Source organism: Ambystoma mexicanum, chromosome 3p (assembly GCF_040938575.1).
Source record: "Ambystoma mexicanum isolate Mex_15411 chromosome 3p, UKY_AmexF1_1, whole genome shotgun sequence".
In the NCBI taxonomy this organism is placed as follows: domain Eukaryota; kingdom Metazoa; phylum Chordata; class Amphibia; order Caudata; family Ambystomatidae; genus Ambystoma; species Ambystoma mexicanum.
Window position 1 is genome coordinate 1,190,702,738 of NC_090925.1, and position 18,682 is coordinate 1,190,721,419.

At 42.2% G+C, this 18,682-nt stretch overlaps 1 protein-coding gene across 2 annotated transcripts in view; it reads right to left on the bottom strand.

Moving 5' to 3' along the window:
- TRPC7 (transient receptor potential cation channel subfamily C member 7) overlaps positions 1 to 18,682 on the bottom strand; it is a 1,454,711-nt gene that overhangs the window by 1,216,609 nt on the left and 219,420 nt on the right. For both annotated transcript variants that reach the window (XM_069652608.1, XM_069652607.1), the window contains exon 2: positions 8,956 to 9,732. In XM_069652608.1, coding sequence (XP_069508709.1) covers positions 8,956 to 9,708 — 753 coding nt within the window. In that variant the 5' untranslated portion in view covers positions 9,709 to 9,732. The remainder of the gene's footprint in view (positions 1 to 8,955; positions 9,733 to 18,682) is intronic.

Here is an 18,682-nt window from a genome sequence, read left to right on the forward strand (position 1 = left end):
ACATGTCTCTTACGTTTGGGGGATTGTTCGATGAATTTGCAGATGTATGTTATTTAGTAATTTATGAATGCATTTATTGTTCCATTTTATTTGGCATGTGTTAAAGTTGTATCGTCAACTATTCAATACTAAATAAAAATTCTAAAAAATAAAAAAATGGCCACCTGGAAATAGTGTTGTAACCAGTGAAGGCATTAGTGATGTGATCTAGGATGTTATCTGTGATCTCATAGAACATGTCATTAGTGATGTCATGTGTGATGTCATCAATGATGTCATCATAGTGGTCATAGGCTGCACAACATGTGGTGCAAAGTTAAGGTGGTTTTAGCTGAATTTCAGAGGTTTTGTCACATTAAGCTCTCACTTAACCTCCCGGCACCTAAAGTTTTTTCCTTGAATACATATATATATATATATATATATATATATATATATATATATATATATATATATATATATATATATTGCATTTTCCTATGTATTTTAATGTTTAGTACGCTACAGCTGAAATGTATATCTGCTTGAAAGATGTAAGGTGCTATTACCCTTCATGCTAATATAGGTGCATATCCATTCTCACAAATCAAGCTACAGAGACTCCTTAAGTTCTTCTTCATATCCCCCACATGTTACCTATTAGCACCTCACCTTCTTGAAATAAGCAAAATGTAGCTTGAAAGAGCAGGTGTGAATGACACATAAACTAATTTGCATTAGTACCGGCCGCGATCATTCACAACTCGTTTCATGCAAACGTAATCAGGACTATTTTATCTGCCATTAAAGGAAGCATCTGTGAGGAACTGATTGTAGACGGAGTCAAATTATGTCAGTAATCAGTGTGTCATTCCAGTGAAGTCAATGAAACGGATCCTTCATGCAGTGATTTTTGTATACCTTGGCAAGTATCGGCCTCAAGCAATAAGGGTCCTGGGTTAGGTTACAATATGCTCTATGATCTCATTGAAATAGATTTGTAAAGCAAATATCTCAAAAATCGCTGTGGAGGAACGTGAATTCTTGGTGTTTAAGAGTTCGTGCATGGATAAATATGAACATGATAAACTTTAAATGAAATATTTTATATGAAAAAGAAGCAAAGCACTTTCAATTGGCATTACAATCTAAACAAATGCAGGGTACGGACCAAAAAATGGAATGTGACTGAAACATTTATTCCTTTCAATATAAGATGTTCAAATCGTAAAGAGGAATGTCTTCATTGACAATGACCCATAAACAACAATTAAAATTACCTTTGAAAGAACAATGTTTGTCCATTGTACTTGGCAAGTTTCATTTGGTCCAACAGAATTTCTTTCTGAGTAAGCTTAGCGGCAGCAATTGTTGTCTTGGCCCAGCAATTTTGTGATAGAGAAGTATGTTGCCACTGCAATGAGGCATATTAAATGGGATATATTTGCATTCTACACAAAAATATGGACTGAGTTGGATTCCCGCGTGCCCAACCAGGGGAAAGCCACACGTTGACAGCTATTGTGAAATATGAATCTCGTTATGACTGTGGCACCTTTTCGACACATTAATATTTGTAATCAAGCGTTGCATCACATATGTTGCTTAATGACAGGCATAGCCTTCAAATCTGAAGCACAGTCTTACTATTATCCTTACACTATATGTATCCCCTTAACACCATAGAACTCCATTAGCAACCACATTATATGAAATATAGAAAAAAGAAATACATTTTCGACTGTAGACAGTTATTCTAACGAGGTGATGGTTGCACACTCCTGGCTCATATCTCTCCCTTTACCCGCAGACCATATTGCGTGAAGAGCAATTATAACTATGCTTGCAACAGTGATCAGAAGATTATCCGTACAATTACAAATTGCAATTGTGACAACCAAGTACCTACCATAGCCTATTCCCAACTTTGAAAATGTTCCCATTACAATTCCAAGCTAGCTCCTTTATATTTTACATTTCCAATGGATGCTAGAAGGTCAAAGTATACCAGTTAACCTTGCACCTACAGGCCTTGATACACATTTCAGATGCAAATTAACCACACTGTATCTAAATAATTGAGGTTTCCTGCTCCCCACGGGGCCATTTGACAAAAGGTTCAATGTAATTATGTATTTCATTGTGGATTTTTTCAAATGTTTTTATTTACTCATATGTAAATGAAACATTGAAAGCAGGTTTAAGCTGTTTTGTGATCAAACCCTGCAATACTGAATTGGCATCTACCTCTTTTTTGGAGAAAGTCAAGTGTGAGCATAAAACAGGTGTGGATTTTGCCATGTTTACACGCAACCTTTGCAAATAAAGGTTTGACATCTCTTGTTCTTTTGTGGAGTTACCTGTTCAATACTTGATAATGTTGTACCTTGCCCTACATTTCGTCTCTTTGAATAATGTTTCACAGGAACACTGCCATGTAGATTGCACAATAGGAGGAGATAGCGCTCTAATTCTACGAATTCAGTTCTAGCAGCCACTGCCGGCCAATTGCATTCCTCATTTTAGAACACCCTGGCAATGGCGAGACTGTGTCCGACTGTACTGAGAATTTTCATTTGGAGATAATCCGCAACAGTAAAACCTGTAATCCATGCGGCCACATGTACAAGGTTGTGAAGTCAACCCTAGGTCTGCTTGCGAGTTTGAAGAATAATGACCATTTGATTTAATGTTGGTTATAAGCACCTAAATGAAGCTTAAAGCTATTTTTTGAGTCACATAAGCCTTTTGATCACAGTGAAAGTAGACATCTGGAACACATTAGTAAATAAGATTGATTTTCGATAAGGCCCTCTTCCTGCAGACGGAGGCTTGCTCTTTTGTTGTCTTGATAATTTGCCAATTAAAACTTTGTCATTATCATATTGAACTCAGTTCCCCCCCCCCCTGTGGGAAGCCCTGTGGAATGTCACCACGTTATACTGTACATGAATATGCCAACAAAGCTTTAATTAATCCTTCAGTCCACTTGAAAGTTAGGCCCCAATGTGCAGCACAATGCATTTAGATCACTCTTCAAGTGACTTCTGCACACTTAAATGACCTCGAATGGGTGGCTAAAAATTGGTTATGGTACCGTGGATAAAAATGGCAGTTTGGGGATAAATAACCCTCTCCACATATCCACCTGTGTTTTAAGTCATTTCAATTCTTCACTGGACTTTTGTCTTCTTAGTACCTTTGACAAATGGCATTTCACTGTTGCAAAATGAAAACCATGCCCTCTTAATATATACGGCCCTGTGTATGAATCATCAATGACTTTTTTTAAGAGGTATTGGTAGGTCATTTGACAGTCGTTTGGTATGATATGATATGATATGATATGGTATTTGTAACGCGCCTATACACAGGTGTTTCAAGGCGCGACGAGGCAGGGAGGGAGGGAAAACAAGGGGAAGACAGACAAACGATCCTACTAGGCCAAGTGTCATTCAGATCGCGCAAGTGCAGAGGTAGGGGGAAAAGGAGAAAGTGCAGGGGGAGGAGGTGGGGGGGAAAGTGCAGTACAAGGTAAGTAGTGTAATAAAATAATAAATAATAAATAATATATAAAAAGGGCCAGCTGGTGGCAAGTGCGAGGTAAGTGCAGAGCAAGTGCTGGGAAGTGCAGGGAAGGGGGCTGTAGGGATACAGTGACAGTCCCACAGTGCAGGGGGAGCCAGGGAGGCAGTGCAAGTGGAGAGTGGCTGGGTCCTGGACCGAGGTCGCTGAGAGTGGCCGAGATGCAAGTTTAGTGCAGAATTCAGTGGGGAGTTAAGCAGGTTTAGCAGGGGAGAGGGAGAGAGAAGGCAGAAGCGAAGAGGAAGGTTTTGAGGTGCTTCCGGAACCGGAGATGGTTCTCCTCAAGTTTCAGGGAGGCAGGAAGGCTGTTCCAGAGGGAGGCCCCTGCTGCGGAGAGAGATCTACCCCCAGCTCGTTGCTTAGAGAAGCGGCTGACCATGAGGGAGTTGGAGACGGATGAGCGAAGGGCTCGTGAAGGGAGATATTTAGGAAGAGAGAGTTGAAGGTATTTAGGCCCCAGGCCCCAGAAGGCCTTGTGGACAATGCAGAGGGTTTTGAACTTAATCCTCGCAGCCACTGGGAGCCAGTGAAGAGATTTCAGTCCTGGAGAGATACGGTCCCTGGGCTTGAGGCCAAGGACAAGTCTCGCAGTTCTGTTCTGGATAAGTTGCAGAGGGCGGAGAGTGGAGGCAGGCAGATTAAGATAGAGGCTGTTGCTTTATGAATTCCATTGGGCAGGGTTTATTTTGCTTATTTATGTTTTCAACTGAACCATCAATACATGTGCAGATCTAAAATAATATGAATGGATCTCTCCCATTGCACCTACTGTTGGTCATCCCAAACAATGCACACGTGGTAATATCTGTAACTCAATTCCTGCCCCCATAGGCTTCCCCAACTTTGCCCATTTCTGATAAATCGAAGATGGTGAACATTTCAGGCAATTGAGGAAAGCAGATTCTTTGATCAATCAAAGAGCCAGAACGTTCCCTGTGCTATGATACATCAGAATGTCTAGTCACTCAGGTGATCACTGTAATTGGGCAGAATGCTGGGCCTTCAAGGAAGTTCTGCTACGTATTGATTCTCCACACCTGCCAGTAGGAGTTGAAGCAGAACTCTTGAAGTTTTGCAGCAAGGAAACAGTGATGCGCTGGTTCGGCAGAGTCTTTTACAATTTCCCTCCACCCAATAACCTCGTTCTTGAAGTACCCTCACAGGGATCAGTCTGACAATGAGGTTTTTGATTGTGAGACCTTCTTGCTGATTCTATGTTCTGCCCTTCTTGTACATAAGAAATTGCATTCCAGCCGGATGACCTCAATCTTTACAAAATGGCCTTCTGTGGTGGGAAGGAATTGTATGGGGCTATTGGGCTGTCTGTATTGCCATTCGGGTGTCACTCTATTTTGTCTTTGAGAAACTAGTATACTTTTAACATACTGTTTTAAGCACGCTTGTTTAATGGCCACAAGTAAGTTTACGGTAATTTCCCAGAATTGGGCTGTGCATACAAATTTAAAAGCACAATCAAAAAAGACAAACTTAATACCACTATGGATGCTTGCTGATACTTCCCCCTAAAAAAAAATAAAAAAATTTAGAGGCATAGCCTGTGCTTTTTTGTCCTCCTCAATAAAAACGAAAAAAACAACCCATGTTCCTCAGTATCCAGTAATATGGTCGCCAAAAAAATGCTATTTTTACAAAAAAATGCAGCAAAAAGGCAGTGTTGTGACCCGGTAAAAGTGTTTCCATTATATCACACAAGGGTAGAGGGGTTTTGGGCGTGTCCCCTGCTCCCCTTGTGCGGTATAATGAGGCCGAGGGTTGCAGGGGTTTCCCCCACATCCATTACAATGATTGCAGGGGCCACACCACAGTTCCTTTGCCATGATTTCTTTTAAAACTGCCATTTTCGGGGCAACTTTATTACATGGAACCTGTTCCTTAGAGTGCAATCTGCTCCGTTGCAATTGACAAAACAAAAATGTCATATTACTAATATGTGTTGTCATCAGCAATACACACTTTTGAAGATTAAAATATAAAGCAATCATTATTGATGCAGGTATTGTTTTCAATTTCCATGATCAGCCGATAGTCGAATATGTGATTGCTGTACAATTCAAATGAGGAACAAATATCACAAGGGCTGGACAACTTCTATAATCATATTCAATGTGTTTCAGTCCAGCTAATCTAGGTAGACACACATTAAGGTGCAAAGACAAGCTTAGATTGGCCACCGATTGAGGGAGAGGCAAGATGGAAGATCCCAATAGAAACCTGTCCACCTGGTCATATATAATAACAAAAGCTATGACACATCATTGCAGTGATTTGATTTTGATTTTCAGGTTTGTAACACACATACCCTTTCGAGAACCTGGCAGAACCTGCATCTGGGCGTAGATTGAAGGTCATGCAGACATTAATTACTTGCTATAGATCGGTGGAAGAATTTACTTAAACAGATATGTTTTCATTTTTTTTTTCTAAAAATAGACAAGGATTACATTTTCTGTAGATTTCCTGGAAGGGAGTTCCAAGCTCGAGGATAAACAAGGGAGAAGTGCCCCCTCCCCATGTAGTGGTCATAGAAAATGGGGCCACAAGAAGACCTTGTCCCATGGATCACAGAGAGTGCTTCGGATAATGAATTGAAATCTTAGATGGCAAATAAGCTGGGGCCAAGCAATGAATACATTTTAAAACCGTGCATATAATTTTAAACACTAGCACTGGCAGCCAATGAATCAGTAACACTGTAGAATGCTGAGTGACCGAAAGTCTCTTTAGCTGGTAATACGTTATACCCATCACAAGAGCCTTACAGTAGTCTGGTTTAGTATTTATGAGAGTTCCTTCCACAGTTGGATGATCCTTCTCAGAAAATAAAGGCTTGAGAAGTTTTAGTTGGAAATATACAGTCTTGACAATCTGGTTGACATGTTTATTGCAGTTCATACTGGACTGACATATGCAGGGCAGATATTGTACTGTCTGAGTATATTTGGTCTGAATTACAAATAAGGTTGGACCAGGGACAGAATGAAGCACATTTGCTAGCTTCTTTTTTGGAGCAAAAACAATGATCTCCGTTTTGGATGGATTCAGTTGAAGCAAAAATATAGAGCATTGGGCAAATATATACATTGAACAATAACAGAGACAACAAAGAACCCTGAGGAACTTCACAGGCGACCAGTAATGGGTCAGAGAGGTATGGACCTGCTTTGACCTGCTGAAAGTTGTCAGTCAAAGAAGACGTAAACCATTTGAGTGCATCATCGAATATGCGATATCAGATACTTAGGTAAAACATTCAAACATGTCGAAGTATGTATTCCCTTCACAATCCAGTGTCCTTTTTGAACACATATGAAGGCCACACCAGGTGCCTCATTTAATTTGATGCATAATTTGAATTGTTAGTTCTTTTTGTGCAAGTGACTTTTCAAAATTCCCAAATGAAAATCACGCTTTCTTAAAATACATGTTGTTACAACATCAATGGCTTTTTTAAAGAGGTACAGTCGCTTGTTATAGTGTATGTGTAAAATCCTTTATGATTTTACAAATGTTGTCTCAGGAGGATAGCTCAGAGGCAACACGCTCGCCAGTGGAGTAACTTTGATGAAAATGTTGAGGGGGACATGACATCTGAAGAAAAGGTGCCCCAGCCAAATGAATGGGGCCAAAATGGTGTGCCATGAAAGTCGGGGGCAAAAACACCCCTATCCCCCCCTAAAAATATGCCCATGACTCTCGCCTTGGAAGCAAGACGATGCAGAGAAACACAGGGTCGACCCCCGGGCCTGTGCTTAGAAACCTCTGAGTATTAAGTGCATTATAAATAACCAATTACAATTGCAATTTTTCTCTAGGATTTTTTTAATATAAATTTGCAACTTAATCAATAAGAAATTCTGATGATCTAAAAATGAAAATGGCATAACCCCTTTCAAACCACTATAGTCTCCTATTGGTCATCTCAATCAATGCACAGATACAAATGTCTTGCATCACAACACGTTTATAAATAAACACTGATTTTGCCTAAAGTGTTGCCAAACTAACCTAATGTGCTTAGATCACATAATACGCAGGTGTGTATTAAAATACTCTTTTTTGGCTATGATGCGTTTAGTTTAAAAAACTGAAGGGTGAGGTTACTCCCTCCGGCTCCTAGGATTGCCACAATTGAACTGCATGAGCCACAGATAAGCTAACATAAGACAGGGAGATTTACAATCACACAAACAAGATGAATACAGTTAGAAATGCATTGTTGTTAAGAAAAAGCACCACCATATAGGGATGATTGATTCCCCCAATCTACTAACGCTGATACAAACATTACACATGTAATGAAACAAGTTGTCATGACAAAGGTCCCTGTAGACAAAAATGGACCAAAACACCTATAATTGAAAATGTGCTTGGCACTTTCACGATAAACATGCTGTGGGGATACATCTGAATTTTTTCTCTTCTGTAAAGTGTACCTTAAATATGTACATCAAGTACAACTGCGGAATGTGTCGGTTGTCATGTGTGTTTGAATTCTGTAATTGCTTCCGTCCATAGAGTGAAGCTTTATCTGGAATAGCACACATACAACAAACAGAAAATAAGTGCTTTCCTTTGATATCTATTTTAATAAAGGGCTTATACCACAAGCTATAAAATCCAAACTGGCAAAGAGCATACAGTACCCCCATCGTTAATGACACTACATGCAGTCTGAATATGAGGCGGATTCCTAGTGCATTTGCCCACAATCCTACTGAAGACATGGCGAAGAATCCCGAATACACAGATGTTGTATATGCATTGCATTGTTAGTAGCTTCAAAGTGAGAGTATTTCAAATGATTTCTGATGAACGCACATTAGGAACACATGTCGAATATACAGCAGAGTCCCTTACAGTATCTGATCAACATGTACTTTGCAACGCCATTTCTGTTGCCTTTGAAGAGAGCACCACTTCTTTATAGTGCTGCTTGTGTTTATTTTTGCAGCATCAACCAGTCAATGTAACTTCGGAATAAACTATATATTATTACACTTTTCATGTAAACTGGATATGGAATTGACCATGGAATTTATCATTTACCATTGCCTTTTATTGTTGAATTAAACCAAACACGTAAATGCTGTGAGTGAGAAATTTAGACCAGTTCGGAATTTATTAATCAAGCACATGTAAGAATACATTTTCTGCAACCATGACAAACATATTTCAAAGTGTACATCATTTTATTTCTAAATGATCAGCGTGCCAGCAGTGCCTACTGATTCAACGTCAATGGATGTATATGTACTCTTATAATTCTTGCTTTAAAAAAAAAGGATTATGGTCAGTATATGTTTGTTTCATTACTAAATAACAAAAACACATGACATGTTTTAAGCCCATATACCCACATGGGCACCTTACCTTAAACTCGGTTTCAATGTTGGCTAGTCTTGCAAGCTCATTGCTCAGTTCCAAGGCTGTAAGCACAGGGTCCTCGCTGGAGAGAGCTAGGTAAGTGGCACTTGCTAATGCCTTGTAGGCGTTCATCCTTGACCGTGAGTGGCTGAAGGAGTCCTTCTTCTGCTTCTCAATACATTCATTGCATTTGCAGAAGTAGTCATGGGGTCGTTCAATCCGTGCCCCTTTCATTAAAAGGATATGAACAACCTCATACTCCTGACAGTGGGCTGCTAGTATTATCGGGGTGACATCGTGAGAAAATCGAGTGCCATCTTCGTCGTAAGCGTAGAAATCATCATCCCGCAGCTCCTGCTCTAGGGGACTAAGCGTAAGTCGCTGCCCTTGCGCAAAGGCGGGATGGCTCAAGATAGCTTCGACAATTCGTACGTAGCCTTTGCTGATCGCTAACAAAAGTGCATCTCCGACTCGGGCCAAGTTTTCTTTTTTCAGGAGAAGTTCTGTCACTTCCAAATGCTCGTTACCTACCGCAAGCTGCAAAGCATTCTGCCCCATATAGTCAACACAATTAAAGTTTAAGGTTTTCGATTCTTCGAGCATTTTCCGTACAACCGGTATGTTGCCATATTCCGCAGAGTCTAAAAATCGCTCTTCTTCAGAAGTCAAACTAGTCCCCTTCTCATTGAACATGTAGGCTGGGCCTCGTATGGCCTGCCTCCGGCCCTTCTCCCGCAAGGTGGTGTGCCGTCGATGCATGTTTTAAATTTGTTCTCTCTTACTCTATAAAAAGAAGAGAAAACATAAAATCATTACTGTTTTTTTTTCAATATCAGTCAACATATTATTTTCAACACAGGCATTCATTACGGAAAGTGACAAAAAAAAAGTCTGTCAGCGATAAACAAGCCATAAGCCTTTGTTGCATTGTATCAGTGTCGGATCTGAGAACAGTATTGCTCATCAGATGACTAGTATTGTCTCTTTCATACTTCACACTTGCTGATAATGATTGCCATAGTACCATTGGCAGACCATAGTTCAGCATTCCCTCTGTTTTGCTCTCAATTCCTGCACAAGGCAGACTTACTCAGACATTGGGCCTCATTATGACTCAGGTGGAATAAGTTAATGGGGTCCGCTAATGGGTGCGGACCCATTATTCCCATTCCGCCTGATTACGAGGTCCCCTCACGGAACCCGGTAAGGACGCCTGGTAAAACCAGGTAAAACCTGGGGACCAGGGAGCTAACAACAGGCCGGTCGTAATCGGCCCGTTGTTAGCTCCCTCTCCCATTCCCATTGAGCCCTATTGGGGTCGAATGGGAATGGGGAAGGTCCGGGCACGGGTTCCCTGAGGGAGGAATTACCGGGCCCTCCAAACTCAGAATGGCCCGGTGATTCCCCATTCAGGGAACCCAGACCCGGTTTTGGAGGCAGCTATGCCGCTAATAGCGAGATGGCTACCGCCAAACCCGTAATGAGGCCCATGGAGTCCAAGAATTGGCACATCCCCTTCCATAGGAGCATTACTAAAAACAACTTTAATATAGAGTGGTTTTGTATTCTTAAAAAAGGTCATGACCTCCACAGTAGTGCAAGTGATTCTCTTTTCATCGTGAGACGATTTCTGAGCTGCAAAATAAATCATAAAGCATTTAAAAATAAGTTATATTATTAGACAAGACCATTAAGAAAGATTGAAGTTTCATTAGTTATTAGATGTATCATATAATTTAAATCCAAACTCACATCATGGGACATTAATTGTTTTGTTTTATTTTTTATTTATATTGTATGGAAAACCTGCATAAGAACACATAGGTACAAACAGAGAAAACAGGACAAGAGAGAATGGGAGAAGGAGAAGGAGAGCCAAGGGGACCTAGTTCAGCTGATTTAGCTAAAGAGTAGGGTCTTTAGTGGTTTGCAAGAGGGGAATTGGTTTTACTTCCTGTCATAGTTCCATAGGTAGAGAGTTCCAAAAGTGAGCTGGCAAGATGGAAAAGGACCTGCCAAGACCAGTTGTCTGTTTGAATCTGGGGCAGCAAACCAGGGCCAAGTTAGCTGATCATAGGTTTCTTTTAGGGCTCGTATATGACCATTCAGTTTTTTAAGTAAGTTGGAGCTTTCCCGTAGAGACCTCTATGGACCAGTGTAGCAGTCTTAAATTGGATGTGGGCTGCAACTGTTAGTCAGTGCATTGCTTGTCTACTGGAGGAGATGTGATCTCTTTCCTAGATCCCTCTTATGATGTGTATAGTATCATTTTTCAGAACCTAATGTTTGTAGAGGCATCTTTTGTTAGCACCGATCAAGAGGGCATTAGAGTTATCTAGATGATATGATAGCACACACTATAGTTATGCAGTTTACCTCAGAGATTAATGTTTTTATGTTTTTTAGCAATCTAAGATATTGTTGCCAATTATTGCTAGTCAGGTTCAAATGTGCTTTAGCACTGAGGGAGGAATCTATGTAGGTGCCTGAGGTTTTAATGCTCCCTAGTACGGGGATGTTACTGCCCCTATAACTAGAGTAACTGGTATCCAATTTAGCCCAGCCCCATAGTGGATCCAAAGATCAACATCTCTGTCTTCCCGACATGAAAAAACATCCAATTGGTGGTCATCCAGTGTTTGATCATGTTGTATATATGTAAGAAGTTAGCTGTGTCCGTGTCATACTCTCCACTGATCTCAAGAATAAGCTGAGCATTGTCAGCGTAATATGTGAAGAAAACCCCCTTTTCATCAAGGAGATCACAGAGTGGTCTGACATATATGTTGAACCAAATGGGAGATAGATAAACTCCCTGGGGCACACCTATGAGGATACCAGCAGACTGAGGTAGTGCCGCCCCAACTCACGGTTAATTTCCGATGGGATAGGAATGACTGAACCCAATTGACTGTTTCTTGTGAGTAGTTTCCTAGTTTGTCCAGAGTATTAAGCAAATGTTTGTGATCTACAAGACTAATAATTGTCTTGTTTTTCACTTTTCAAGGATCTCAAGCATGTTGGTCTGGAGGTCGAGCAGAGCCGTATATGTACTATGCTCTGACCTGAAACCTGACTGTCAGGTGTGTAGTTTAAGAGTGGTGTCTAGGTAAACTTGAAGTTGTAAGGTGGCCATTTTATCTACAATCTTCAGTAAGAAGTTGGTATTGGTGATGGGCCTTAGATTCTTATCGTCCAGATTTGTTTTCTTCACTAGGTGGTTGACAGTGACTTCCTTATTGATGTCTGGAACATGGTTGTGATGGAAAGATGCGTTCACAAATCTGGCAAGGAAAGGTGCAAGGATTCCTTTATAATCCAAGATGGGTGCAATGAAAGTGTTGATACAGCGCTGTCCAGTGGGCTGAATATACCAGTTGCGAGAATAAGGGGGAACGGAGGAGTCACCCTGGACAGCAGACAGGGCATCAATGATGACTGCGCACTAAGTGCCTTGTGCACGTGTACAGCCCGAGGCACTAGGGGACTGAAGGGAAAACTGAGAGTGCGCAATGTGTTGGGTTGCAAAATTGAATAGGGCGCTGCCACCCTGTTCAAATCAGATGAAAATGACAGACTAGAAGACTGCATGGGGAGGGCTCCAGAACGACCCTGCATGAGAGGTCACTTAAAAAATTGTGCAGACCTCTCACAACAGTGGGGTGGGGAGGAGACACAAAAACTGACTGTTCCCAGGAGACAGCAGTCACTGGGAACAGAACCAGTTGATACATAAAAGGACAGCGAACCGAGCCCTTGGGCATGCTCCCGGACTGGTGAGAAATTACACCAACAGAACTATGTCTAGGAAGGTACAGTCAAAGTGTGGTCAGCAGTTTGAAATTGTCCCTTGGCAGGTGGGCCTGGGAAGCAGGATAAAGGGCAAGAGATGAGACGCAAAGGAGCCAATCAGAGGGTGAGTTTTGGCGCTCCTGAACAGTAATAATTATCTTGTGCTCTCAGCGATGTAATTAGGGCACCTCATTTGTAGGATGCTGTGAGAATGTCTCCATTCCCACAAGTTCGGGTTGTTTACTGTTTTTTCTTAAAGTGTGCTGACCAATGGCAGGTTAATAAAGTCCCAGAGGTCAGCATGATACCTGTAGTAAGAACTAACATTTGGAGTGGAGCGGGTAGGAATGTGGCCTCACAAGGGAGGTGATGGACCAGGGCGCGGTGGGATGGAGTGCTCCAATCATTTTTTACTAACTTATTTTCTACCATAGGGGATTGACGGGTATGCCCAGACACGGGTCCCGAGTCTGCCGGGCCTAGAGACCCAAGATACTCCTCATTGATGAAGCCCAACAAGGCTGAAACATGTCTGGGGATGCTTGTGGTCTCGAGCAGACGGGATTTGTCCTTGCAGTTTGGGGTGGACTGCCCCTTTTGGGGTAGGACCAAGCTTGATTTGCACATGGATTTTCCCCTTCTGTAATGGCTTGGCAGGCTGAAAAACGATGGCCTGGAGGGTTGTCCAGAGCTGTTCCTGTGGTTATGATTAATTCAAAACCTTCCAGTCATAACCTTTTTGTTTTGCGAGCAGAGAATCATCCCAAGGGTTGCCGTTAGCACCACCCCAGACACAGGGAAATGCAATGGTACTAGGACAGAATGTGATACACTGGAGTCAGCGCTATGGTGGACAATCATTTCCCATTCCCACTGAACATAGCCCCCCCATAGGAAAGTTCACAGGGAGTGTGTGTGTGTCCAGTCCTTGCAGTAACTGAAGACCCAGAAAAGGAACCTGAGGTAACAGTGAAGATAGGAGCATTTTCATTTTTGATTGACATTGGGGACACCAGGTCATGCATAAAGGAGGGCGGATTACCTTTGTAAAACGGAGATATGGACATGCAGGGCTTCTCTGGGGCTATGGTCACAGTTCTGATAACAAAAGATTTGCCACTCATGATAGGGACACAGTTTAAAGTGGTGCCCCTTTTGTACTCAAAAGACACCCCAATAAACATCCTGGGGAGAGATTTACTGAACAAACTGAATGCAACAATATCATTCATGAAAAAAGGGATGGTGTGATCAACACTGGGTGTGTACTACATCTGGGTGGCAGCACTCCTTCTGGCAGCATATACGTACAGCACACAGCAAGGATAGCGCGTATACCCAGAGTTGTTAATGTATGGGGTCCAGAAACTGTTGGGCTGGGTACCGAGAATACAGGGAAAGGAGTTCACATCTGTATCATACTTCTTCTTTCGACTGCAGTGTCAGAAGGGGGGAGCAAGGAGCAAAACCATAAAATTACAGCTTGAGCAAGTAGTGATCAGCAAAGACATGGTAATCTTAAGCGGGATGAATGATGATGACACCGAACGGCATACCGTGCTGTGCATTGACCGAACACTGACCATAACAGGGGTGACCTATAAACAGCTCTTTTCTGAAGGTGAAGAAGAAGGAGAAATGGTGCTCCTGTTACCTGACAATAAGGGAGCTGGAAATGCTGGTACTGCAGCTTACATAACTAGTGAAAAAGAAGAGTAGGTAGCGCAAGAAGTTTTAAAGAAGGTTCCTGAGAAATTGTGGACCACAGGGCCCAATGATGCAGGGGTACTAAAAGGAGCAGGAGCAGTACACATAAAATTGAAAGAGGGAGCTCCACTGCCCTGAGCAAAACAATACCCTCTATCCCATAAGCCAGATGAAGGGATTTACTCCACCATTCACGCATTATGGCAGCAGGGCATAATACGGACATCAACATCACTGTACAACACCACCATATACCCGATAAAGAAGTCAAAAGGTGGTCTTGGAGATCCATACAGGATATACCCCCTTAAACAATATAATGGAAGCAGAGTTCCCACTCGTGCCAAACCCTGCCACAATATTATTTAACATCCCGACTAAGGCTAAATACTTCATAGTCATTGACCTGAAGAATGTGTTCTTCTCCTTCCCACTACACCCTGAATCCAGATATCTTAAAGTGGTCATGTATCGGGGACCGGATGTGCACATACTAAGCTTCCACAGGCATATTGTGAATCACCAAGTATGTTTAACAGAGTGGTCCAGATGGATCTAAGCAACCAATAGATGCCCAGTATGGTGATCTAATATATTGATGATTTATTAGTGTGAAGTAACACAGAGGAACAGTGCAAAGCAGACTCAGTCCACCTCTTAACACTGCTAGCAGACAAGGTATACAAGGTGGACAAGGAAAAGTTACAATATTGTCAGGAGGCGGTAGTGTAGATGGGGTGAATTATATCCACAGAAGACTGCAAGATAACGCCAGAGAGAGTAGAGGCAATACACAAGACCCAATGCCCCTGTATGGTGAAGGAAAAGCAACGGTTACTGGGATTATGCAATTATTGCAGGGCATGGGTATCTGAATATTCCACCTACACACAAACTTTACTATAGGCGCCCAAAGAAGCGCAGGAGGAGAAAAGGGTAATACAGTGGACAGCAGAGATGAATGAACATTTTGCAGAACTCATAAGGTATTGACACACGCACCACTGTTGGCAACCCCAATTACAAAGAGATGTTTCATCTGTTTTACATTTCTGATGGCTCTGTGATGACTGCTGTCCTCATGCAGAAGAAGCCACAGGAGCAAAAGCCTTTAGCCTATTACAGTGAAGCAGGGATACTTACCCTGCGAGTAGGGGTGTTTGTGGCTGCAGCATTTGCAATAGAGAAGGCATCAACTATTACCATGGGTTGCCCAGTGGTTCTATATGTGGAGCACTCACTTTGCCATCTGAGAGAAGTCAAAGAGCACACTTACTACGCAAAGGGCTTCCGATTACAAAATTATCATAATAACCCAAGCAGTTGCAGTAGTGATTTGTCATGTGGTTAACCCGGCAACATTCATAGCAGAACAGGTGGAGAAAGGGCATTACGTGCATGGCTGTGCAGCTTACATAGACCACATGGAAGGAAACATACAGGTAAAAGAAGAAGAGATAGAAGGAGGGGACATGGTCTTTGTTCACGGTTCGTTGAGCATAGATCAGAATATAGGGAACAAAAATATTGGTGCTGCTGTCGAATATTAAAGGACAGACAGTTCTTCATACAGTCCTAAGTGAGAATGCCATTGCACTGTTCAGCACAGGCAGCAGAATTGGTGACCATGATAATGCATTTAGCATGACAGAAGTGCATGTAGGGAACAGCTTCTCGACTCTACATAAGTCACGTCACGTCCACTGTACATTCTGGATTACGACGATGGGAGAAGCAACACGTCCCCAGTACAGCATGCTGCATTAGTTATCAAACTAACAGAGGCACTCAAGTTACCAGTGGAAATGTCCATTACAAACTGCACCACCCACACAGACATGAATTCTATAATAATATGAGAGACCTGACAACCAAAGAAGTGGCCTATCTACCCGAGCGGACAACCTAGTTATACCCTGGCACAGAGGGGAGGGTATCAATGATATTTGCGTGGAAAAAGGGCACACAGCATCTGAAAGAGTAGAACCCTTCAACTCCCTACCAATTGTACAGATAGTTGACTTACAATAGGAAGTCCCCCAAGACAGGAAAGATTTATAGAGGCAGTGCTCACTCTCACCCACCAACATGGTTTAGATGTAAATAACACAGGGAAACCAGTAATGCCTAAAAAATGTTTTAGCCATAGCCCTGGAGCAATTGCATTTTCCCACCCATGTCTCTAAAGAGAATGTGCCAACAGAAATAAATGAAGGGTGGTAATTCTCCAGATTACAGGAACTTGTTGCAGGCTTTACTGGGAATTGTGTGGTGTGCCAAAAATGTCTGTCTGGACATACATTGAAAACAATTTGTGGCACGTTACCATGACAGGAAGGGCCCTTTCGGCACTTGCATATCGACTATGTCGACATGCAAGAGAGATGTACATCTTATAGGTACATGCTTGTAGTTGTCTTTCCTTTTTCACATTGACTTGAGGCAGGACTGCTGTGCTCCCATTGATGCTAAATTGGCTGCAACATTGTTGGTGCTGAAGGAGTTTCCAAGATGTGGGCTTTGTGAGGAAATAAGGTTGGAAAATGGCCAACAATTTGCAAACAATCTATTAAAGGAAATACCTAACCTATTGGTAATAAAGCACCAAATCTGCTCACTGTATCAGCCGCAAGCGAACTGAGTTGAACATTTGAATGGCTTGCTTAAAGAGAATTTAGCAAAGCTAATAACCGCTTTCTGCAAGCACTGGCAGTATTGCCTCCCTCTCGCTCTGTTTGCTCTATGCAATTTTCCTGGCCCGTACCATCACTTGACTCTGCACGAAATTGTCACTGACAGGAGGATGCATGTGCCTGCCCTCCTGCCCGTACAATTTTGGATGCTCGTACAGTAGCACAGGTTTAATGTATTTATTTATTTAGCCATTTATATAGTGCATCAAGCCCAAGGGCATCTAGGAGCTTTTCTTGGCAGTAAGGGAAGGTACGGTTAAAGGGTTATATGATCGCAGAATTGTTATTGCTGTTAATACGAAAGTTCATGGCATTGACATTGTTGCATGGTTGCAAAGTTACATGGGTTGCATGGTTACATGGTTACAGAGATGATCAAGCATCAAATACAATAGTTTCCTGGTTACATATATGCATCAGAGGCTGCCCAGCAGACAGTAAGTTAAAGTGCAATGTACGTGTGTAAGCTGAAGGGTAGAGCATGTTACAGGGGGTTATTTTTGCAGTTCCTGTGTAAAGTGACACATTTTGAGGTGTTTTCGGAAGTGCCAATAAGAGGTTTGAGACCTTATTGATGGCGGTAAGTTATTCCATTGATTGGCTGCTACCAATGGGAATCTACTGCCTCTGGCATTCTGCAGCTTGAATCATGTGGTGATGAGGCGGTGCTCGCCGGCTGATCTTGATGGCCTGTTAGAGTGCTTGGCCGTGGATTTATCTGTGAGGTATTTATGTGCTAGCTTGTGTAGACATTTGTGGGTCAATGATAGTGTTGTGAAGTGGATTGGCTCCTGTATGGGTAACCAGTCAGTGTTCCATCTGATCAATGAGATGTGGGTCTTTTTTGGTATGTTGACAGTTGCTCTCAAGGCATTATTTTGGATCACATGCAGTTTTTGATATTCTGGATCTTGCTACCCGCATAAAGGGCATTACAATAATCCAGTCTGGACAGGCTGAGGGCTCTGGCTGGGGCAATGCACCTCCTGGCTCAAAAAGGAAGGGCCTACAGGCAATAATGAGCTTGGATGTGTAGGCTGCATCCAAGACCGTGGTGTTGACTTGTCGAGTTAAGGTTAGGGTAGAGTCCAGATAAAAACCTAAGGTTTTTTCTTCTTCCGAAACTTTGATGGTGTTGCCGTCTATGTTGAATGATTCAAATAAGTTAAAGAGTTTGTTGAGATGGTATTGAGACCCAATGAGGAGAAGTTCAGTTTTATCATCATTCAGGCACAACCCTATGTTGGGCCATCCAGGCCTGGATGGTTTGATACATTATGTTGAGTGATTCAGTGTCAGTGTCGTAGTAACTGGAGAGGGGTATGAGGATTTGGGTATCATTAGCGCCAAGATGCCTATGGGTTAGGTGCACGATACAAATTGCAAAATAAATAAATACATCTGCATAATTAGTGTAGGTGACACCCAAGTCATCGAGACGGGCAAATAGAGGTTTCTTAAAGATGTTGTAGAGTGTGGTGATAAGCACAGGCCTTGGGGTACACCTCATGTGACCGGGGCTGGTGCAGCCACAGAGAGAC